At 43.3% G+C, this 8,793-nt stretch overlaps 4 protein-coding genes across 4 annotated transcripts; all 4 read left to right on the forward strand.

Moving 5' to 3' along the window:
- Window positions 1-450, forward strand: LOC130399137 (histone H2B 1/2-like). Its single transcript, XM_056604967.1, has one exon. The coding sequence runs from the start codon at window positions 30-32 to the stop codon at window positions 405-407; it is 378 nt and encodes a 125-aa protein (XP_056460942.1). The 5' UTR covers window positions 1-29; the 3' UTR covers window positions 408-450.
- A 1,234-nt stretch (window positions 451-1,684) lies between these two features.
- On the forward strand, window positions 1,685-2,131 carry LOC130398944 (histone H2B 1/2-like). Its single transcript, XM_056604955.1, has one exon. It carries the CDS (start codon window positions 1,706-1,708, stop codon window positions 2,081-2,083), a length of 378 nt encoding a protein of 125 aa, XP_056460930.1. The 5' UTR covers window positions 1,685-1,705; the 3' UTR covers window positions 2,084-2,131.
- A 984-nt stretch (window positions 2,132-3,115) lies between these two features.
- LOC130399040 (histone H2A) lies at window positions 3,116-3,594 on the forward strand. The gene has a single exon (XM_056604961.1). It carries the CDS (start codon window positions 3,158-3,160, stop codon window positions 3,539-3,541), a length of 384 nt encoding a protein of 127 aa, XP_056460936.1. The 5' UTR covers window positions 3,116-3,157; the 3' UTR covers window positions 3,542-3,594.
- Window positions 3,595-4,633: 1,039 nt separating this feature from the next.
- On the forward strand, window positions 4,634-5,046 carry LOC130399299 (histone H4). The gene has a single exon (XM_056604977.1). The coding sequence runs from the start codon at window positions 4,689-4,691 to the stop codon at window positions 4,998-5,000; it is 312 nt and encodes a 103-aa protein (XP_056460952.1). The 5' UTR covers window positions 4,634-4,688; the 3' UTR covers window positions 5,001-5,046.
- The last annotated feature ends 3,747 nt before the right edge of the window (window positions 5,047-8,793 follow it).

Below are 8,793 nucleotides of genomic sequence, written 5' to 3' on the forward strand. Positions count from 1 at the left end.
GAACGTGGTAACATCATTCGACGGACATCATGCCTGCTGACGTTGCCAAACCCGCTCCCAAGAAGGGCTCCAAGAAAGCCGTTTCTAAGACCGCAGTCAAGGGCGGTAAGAAGCGTCGTAAGACCAGGAAGGAGAGCTATGCCATCTACGTGTACAAGGTGCTGAAGCAGGTCCACCCCGACACCGGTATCTCCTCCAAGGCGATGGGAATCATGAACTCCTTCGTCAACGACATCTTCGAGCGCATCGCCGGTGAGGCCTCTCGTCTGGCTCACTACAACAAGCGCTCCACCATCACCTCCAGGGAGATCCAGACCGCCGTCCGCCTGCTGCTCCCCGGTGAGCTGGCCAAGCACGCCGTGTCTGAGGGCACCAAGGCTGTGACCAAGTACACCAGCTCCAAGTAGACTCTACCACTTTAACTCAAACGGTCCTTTTCAGGACCACTCAAATACGTCTAAAAGAGCTATACCTTTACCTATGCAGACGCTGTCCATATTTCAAGCAGTATTTTGGGGGTACGGAATGCATTTAAACCAAGCTTAGAAACTACGGGCTTTGGACAGGACTTATCTGAAACTGAACACACACTCACGGTACAGTTTGAATGCTTGGGAATAAACTGCCTTTGTGAGGATTTTTTTGTATAGGGGTAGCCTACCGGTAATTCAGCGGCGTTAAACTCACTCCCCACACACAATCAAACGAGTCTCTGCTCTGCTCCTTGATTGGAAAGCCTTTCCCCGCTCCTTATTTTTCTAATAAGACCATCCGTCTTTTGAAACAAATGCATTTGAAGTGTTTGAATCTGATAACCTCACTTTGAGTTTGTCTTATTTGATTATGTTTATTGTTTTCATGGGGATGCCAAGTTGGGTTGTTATCGAAGTCTCCATAATGCTGCCGGCATGCTGTCAGCAACAACTTGCAAGCCAGTACATCTTCTATTTCATTTCTTTATCTTTTTTGTTTTTGTAAAAGACCAATAATACTAAAGATCCGTGTAAACGGTGTGTTTCAATAATTATTGCCTATGAACTTTATTTAATGAACTGTTGATTACATTACATAGGCCTATGTATAGGGTGTTCTGATTGATTCTACTGACTGATGATAAATAGACTGATGACTATCCGTGGGGAGACTGGGCCTACATACTCCTATAGGCCTACTCGATCGAAAACATGCTCGAAACTCAAGAACAGGGAGAGAAAACAGCAGGATAACTGCTTGATATGCAATTCATGTTTCTGAGTTTAGTCGACCAAATGTATTTCCTTTATTAAGCCCAGTGTATGTGTGTGTGCATACCTATATAGCGCTTAACTGTGACCAAAAATATTTGAATTTAACGAACTCAATAATTAATTAATTAATTTAATTCAAAGCAGACCGGGTTTTTAGCTACGGCAACGTAAAATATTCGAACAAGGCAGATAGCTCTTGATATTCTTATTATTAAAGCAAACACAACCGTAATGAGCGAATGCGTATAAACCACCAATAACTCACACAAAAAGAGATGGCCTATACAATCGCTGAATTCAAAAAAGCCCGCGCGCGTTCACATCGTTGCGCGTTTAAAGAATCTTTGCCTCAAGGGTCCTGTATTCTAGCCAATCGCACAGATGCCACTGCCCTTGTTGATTTGCATGCGCCTCCTATAAATATAGCAGTCGAGCGCTGGTATTCATCCTCAGACATCATGCCTGCTGACGTTGCCAAACCCGCTCCCAAGAAGGGCTCCAAGAAAGCCGTTTCTAAGACCGCTGTTAAAGGCGGTAAGAAGCGCCGTAAGACCAGGAAGGAGAGCTATGCCATCTACGTGTACAAGGTGCTGAAGCAGGTCCACCCCGACACCGGTATCTCCTCCAAGGCGATGGGAATCATGAACTCCTTCGTCAACGACATCTTTGAACGCATCGCCGGTGAGGCCTCTCGTCTGGCTCACTACAACAAGCGCTCCACCATCACCTCCAGGGAGATCCAGACAGCCGTCCGCCTGCTGCTCCCCGGTGAGCTGGCCAAGCACGCCGTGTCTGAGGGCACCAAGGCTGTGACCAAGTACACCAGCTCCAAGTAGACTCCACCACCTGGTCTCAAACAAACGGTCCTTTTAAGGGCCACCCAACTGCACTACAAGAGCGTTTCCTTATTTGCATCAAAAACATTTTATTTTCGAGTTATTTGCTTGTTAAAGCAAGATTATGTCATGATTGTTACTACCCCTCTAAAAAGTAGGTATTCTAAACTGAACTCAGAAAACACGACTCGATGCCGAAGAATAGATGTGCAGTCTAGCCGTGATATATTTCCAGATAACCTCCTAAACTGCCTATTAAGTTATTTCGCGTTTGCTGCACCGCTTGCATATTCCATGAGGCTAGACAGATCGATTGAAAAATGTAAGCCCTTAGATTATTTTAATAGCTTGTCATACACCTTCCAGATCCTTGTTAGGCCCTTACATCTGATGGAAAGGAAAAAGGGAATAAGTATTGTTTCCTTCACCTGTTTCCAATTTGCTCTATCGCAGCCTATTCATAATCAACTGCTGCAATGATAACATTTTTGATACTGATACACTATCGAGTAAACACTGTTCCGTCACAAATGGGAGGAAATGTTGATTATTGACATCACAAATCAATATTGACCATCCATCTCCTTTATTATTTAAGTTGTCTTTGGATCTATTTTCCAAACTGCGAAGATGCCAACTGAATGTAAATTTAAACATGTCATGCTTTGTTGGTTAACACAATGGATTCAGTTAATAGTGTGAGTGCGAGAGGCCTTGCATGCTGATATTCTTCTTCTTGACACGTAGCCTACTTATGTTAATTATTGTAAGTCACTTTGGATAAAAGTTACTGCGAAATGCCCTTAATAAAAATGTACAATTCTGGCTGCACACAGGAAATAGTAAACACTTGATCGCTCCAGCTGAAAAGGAAAGAAAGGGGCGGGCACCATTGCGAGAGCGGGACTTACTGCGACCCGGGCATGGGGAAAAAAGCCCGGGTGGTAGGCCTACGTGATTGGTCCGTTTTATAACGTGTGATCTGGCCAATGAGGAAAGACATTGTTGGGTATATTAACCAGTTGGCCGTCGATTCTATGTCACTGCAACTTCTGAATTCAAACCTTGATAATCATGTCTGGACGAGGAAAGACCGGAGGAAAAGCCAGGGCGAAGGCCAAGACCAGGTCATCCCGTGCCGGGCTCCAGTTCCCCGTTGGCCGTGTGCACAGACTTCTTCGCAAAGGCAACTATGCCCATCGCGTCGGAGCCGGAGCTCCAGTCTACCTGGCTGCTGTGCTTGAGTATCTGACCGCTGAGATCCTCGAGTTGGCCGGTAACGCCGCCCGTGACAACAAGAAGACCCGCATCATCCCCCGCCATCTGCAGCTGGCCGTGCGTAACGATGAAGAGCTCAACAAACTCCTCGGTGGAGTGACCATCGCTCAGGGCGGTGTGCTGCCTAACATCCAGGCCGTCCTTCTGCCCAAGAAGACCGAGAAGCCCGCCAAGAAGTAAACTGAAAACCCATCTACAATCCACAAAAGGCTCTTTTAAGAGCCACTCAAATCTACTAAGAGATATTCCGTCCAGAAAGTCAACTGAAATGTTTTATCTCAAATGATTAGAAGCAGGAGGCCCCATTCAGATAATCTTTAAATCTTTACATTGACCTAACTGTTTATTAGGGTAGTTTAAGGAAAGGCGGGACATAATACATCAGAACAAGATAAAAGCAATCATCTGAAAATTCAAGTGGCCAATAAAAACGTTGATATGGTCCCTGAGGTTTGCTCAAGAGCATCACTGTTAAGAGAATTATTTTCTCAAAATGTAAACCCTTTTTTGTGCTAAACATGAATAGCATAACATTTGCTACAATGAGCTTTCAATGCCTTACGTCTCCAGTAAAAGCAAGAGGTGCCAAAACACCCGTTGTGAAAGGGTAATGTTTCCTGGGGTAAAGCTTTGCTAGGTATTTATGTTTATTGATTAATTTATATTTATTTATTTTTATGCAATGCAAGTATGCTAGATTCCTCCCCCCACTACGACGGCATGTAGCCAACTGTTTCAATCGATTTAGTAGCCTAATTCCAACTATAATTTGTAAACTCCAAAATAACGAAACTATAGGCCTATTATGAATTTGATAGTATCATTTTCTTTCTTCATGCACCCACTAGGATACATTGCTTGATTACCAAAAACAAAAACCTTAAAAACTGAAACTGGTTCAGGTGAAATTAACTTTATGGTTTGTTTCTTTGTAAAATGCCGGAAGATTTGTTTTAAACACTCCACGAATACGCCAAATGAATCTCAAAACACTAATTAGGAAACCCTTATCTTATTCTTCATATAATTTAGAAATAGGCCTATTCACTAAACAGTTATTTTGTATATGCTGTTTTATCGATATGCTACGAAAGCCATCGCCCGCTCCAAGTTATATTGATAAGTGGGTCATGACTTTATTTTTAATCTAGTTGTGTAAAGGGATGGTTCTGTGCTGAATAAAGGGCAATGGGAGGGGCCTGTAGAGAATGGGAGGGATCTATAACAGTAGGCTGCCCTGAATCTCTCGAAGGTCCTCAGGAAGCCTTTATAAAGTCAGAGCGCTCGTTCAGCGGCACATTGAGTAGACTACCAAAGCTCCTGGAAAATGTCTGGACGCGGGAAAGGAGGAAAGGGGCTCGGAAAAGGAGGCGCCAAGCGTCATCGTAAAGTACTTCGTGATAACATCCAGGGAATCACCAAGCCCGCCATTCGCCGTCTGGCTCGTCGTGGCGGCGTGAAGCGTATCTCCGGCCTCATCTACGAGGAGACCCGCGGTGTCCTCAAGGTGTTCCTGGAGAACGTTATCCGTGATGCCGTCACCTACACCGAGCACGCCAAGAGGAAGACCGTCACCGCCATGGATGTTGTCTATGCCCTGAAGAGGCAGGGACGCACCCTGTACGGCTTCGGCGGTTAAACCAGACTCAACAAACTATGACCCCAAAGGCTCTTTTAAGAGCCACTCAAATCTTTCTAAGAGTCTCCTACCTTGATAGCCTACATTAGTCCTACTCAGCATTTGCTTTGCTTTGAAAGTGCCACAATATCAATAAAGTAGGCCTAGTATAAACTGTCAATCCAAATACATTTGTCGAAAAAAATGAATGAATTGCACTGGCGTCATAACGGTCAACTGACACGAAGTCAGATAGTAGGCTACTTTACCAACACGGTCTCACTCCCTACTCGTCAAATGTGTGACGCATGGCCAAGGATCCCTGGCGTCAATTTCGACGAAAAATGGGTACCTTTTTCGTCGTTTTTCAACGCGGGGGTCCGTCAGATAGACATTCATGTTATACCTTTTGCGTCGTTATTCAACGCGGGGGTCAATCAGATCAACACAGTCTCACTCCGAGAACGTCAAATACCGACTGTTGGCAAAGGCCCTTTAGCGTCGGTGACTGACGGGAAAGGTACCCTTTTTATTCGCTCGGTGACGGTAAAGGTACCCTTCGGCGTCTTCTGCATACGGAATGGGGGGTGCCTCACTACGTCTCTAATAGACGATGTGAGCATCTTTCCTATTGGATAGTTTTTTAGGATATTCTTCTGTGAAAATGGCGGACATACTTTTTATCCTGGGTGGAAAATATGATATTTTAGAATAGTTACACCATTAAAAGTGTTTATGTAAACATTTTTAGCGAGAAATGTGCATTTTACTTTCATAATCGTCGTTCGGCGAATGTGAAGGATGTTTGGTTTGATAGATATGACGAAGAATATTTCATCGGGCGATAATGGCCGGCGTACAGGCATCCCGGGCTCACGAAAATAGGTGACACTGTCACGTTATTTAATCTATTGAAACGTGATCAGGTACACGTATTTTCTAAATGTTCGTGTCAAAAAGCACATTTTTCAAACTCATGCATATCAATTGGAAGTATTTGTCGTGATTTGTCACTAAGCACGACTTCCATCTAAGGTTCTGTCCGGGAGCTTTCTCCCTATTGTCCCTTAAGGAGCTCCGTACAGAACATTTATTGTTAAAAATTGTCTGTGATAACTAAGAATATGACAGCTTTTCCAGTCTCACCAATATGCGCACAGATCGCACGGTTTGACACTTTCAAGATGCGTGCAGTAGCCTACATACGCCAAATGACCATTTCGTGTGCATACGATACGCAAAACCCAGCATTAACTACTGTGGAGGGCGGATACGTCCATTTCGCGTGCATATGTGCATATGATACGAAAAACCCAGCATTAACTGAATGGGAGATGCAATATTTTAGGACAGATTCACCATTTAACGTGTTTCTAATGACATTTCTAGCGAGAAATGTACTTTTCCCTTGAATAATCCTCAGTCAGTGAATGTGTATGATCTTTATTAATCTTTATTATCTGAATGGGAAATGCAGCTCACGTGTTTCCTGCTTTTGTGTTATTAAACCGTTACTTTATGTAACTTTTAATGATATCATCTTGTTAGAAACACGTACGTTTTCGTGAACACTGGATTACGTCGCATTTCAACATAAAATAGCGTGTTACACACACACACACACACACACACACACACACACACACACACACACACACACACACACACACACACACACACACACACTGCATTTCGCTGCCAAATAAATAAATACTAAGGCAGAATAAAGAATAAATTAATTCATTATCATTCAACTTCAACATGCGTTATTACAGTATAGTGGTGGAGGGATGACGTGTGTTGGCCAACCCGGAAGTGAGCGTCGCCCTGGGTTCCCTTGACAAAAAGCCAACGGGTTTTTCCATTTGATTTTGGATTATTGCAGAAAAATTAGCATCTTTGAAGCACCTCCTCAAAAACTGAAAATAAATAAAAATAACTGTGCTCCAAAGAAAGAAATGTAAACCAATGCATTCCGAATGGGAGTGTTTCTCCGATTTTTCCATGCTACACAGAACGAAATGTAAACCCATGCAAATAAAGACTTCATGGTCATAATCATTTAAATATCATTAATCTCCTGAGGGTGGTATTCTATTTTTTTCAACGGGGCTGAATCCAGTCACTTGACCGTCATGGTTGCTATGGTGGTTGCTATCCACCAGCCCCTCTAATCCTTACATGGCTCTAAAAACCACGCGGCAAATGAGCTGCCGTAATTTGTGTTGTTTTTGTCGTAAACTAGTGTCCGATGGTTAAAAAATAGACGGATATTCCAAGGTATCCTTAAAAGGCAGCTTGGATGTTTTTATTTTCTGCAGTTTAGACTTCTTCTATAACCTATTTTTGAAAGCAAAACACCAAGCTCATTGATTTAACGAGGCAGGGTTATTTGAAACAATTTATTAAATAAATATTTATGAGAGGTCATTCCTTCTCCTGAGTTTTCTTCCTATTTATGTCTAGTGTACAACCCTACTGTCCACAAGCATCACCCCCCCCCCCCCTCCCCATATGGATTTGGAGAATTGTTGCCACGTCCTAGTGGTGGAGGTATCATATATATGAAAGAGGGCATTCAATTATACTACAATGATCAATTAGGAGGCCGAAGCCCTAAATTATGGAAGTGATGCAATAGGTGACTGGGTCGACGACATTTAAGTAAGCTTTACTTTGAGGTCTCTTATATATCAAAGGGGGTCTCAAAGGACGCATACGCTTCAACCTGTGGCTCCGGTCCTACAGGAAATGACTCAGCAAGTGCTCCATCTCGTTGCACCTGCACCCAGCGGCTCGCTTGCAAGATTTTGGCCTGAAGTTATTCCCAGACCTACACCGTAGCCATCCAACCTGCATATCTGAGAATCAGTCCTCTCTTTAATAATGACAAAATGTATGAGAGAAATACACATTAACTTTTGACTCATAAGCGGCGTGGTGCCGGCTCCTTTTGACCTTTTGACCCCAGACTTCTGGGGGAATAGCTGAATCAATTCATTAGTCAATCAAAAGCATGTAAAGAGGGAGAACAAGGTGTCCTTCAACATCTACGCTTCCAGGCGATTGCAACGGTGCCACACATGAGCATATTCGAACATGTTTAATGGTAGTAATTAGCTGTCGAAATTGGAGGCCTTAATCAATAATGAGCAGCTATTGATTTGCTTCCCGATAGAAATTTGTGACAAATGACATGTTATTTAGCCTCTACACGTTGAGTTGAGTCCAATGACACCAAGCATGACACTCTAGAAAATGGTAACATGTATTTTACATGGTACACCTAGGTCTAGGACATGATCTCGGTGTAGCAAGAGGGCGAGCTTGATCTCATTGGACTCAGCTTAACGTGTAGATGCTAAATAACATGTAATTTGTCAAAAATCTCCATCGGGAAGCAAATCTATAGCTGGTCATTATTGATAAAGGCCTCCAAAATCGACAGCTAATTACTACCCCGAAACATATTCAAATATGATCATGTGTGGCACTGTTGCAATCGCCTCGAAACGTAGATGTCAAAGGACACCTTGGTTGCCCCGTTACGTAACCGGGAAGATATTTTCATACTTCTAATGAATTGAATCATATTTTAAGGTTCTCGGAGTGAGACTTTAAGCGGCTGCAGCAGAAGTGTTGAGACGAAAGATGATATCAAGACATTTATAGAATATTCACATTCACATTATGATTCTTCGTCATAACATCCGACCAAACATCCTTTACAGTCACCAAGCGAGGATTATGAAAGTCCAGGCCCCCCCTTCCGGCACTCAAGGTCCGACTGGGCCAAGTTTAGGGCAGGAAGGGC

The sequence above is a fragment of the Gadus chalcogrammus genome, chromosome 2 (genome assembly GCF_026213295.1).
Source record: "Gadus chalcogrammus isolate NIFS_2021 chromosome 2, NIFS_Gcha_1.0, whole genome shotgun sequence".
Lineage (NCBI taxonomy): Eukaryota > Metazoa > Chordata > Actinopteri > Gadiformes > Gadidae > Gadus > Gadus chalcogrammus.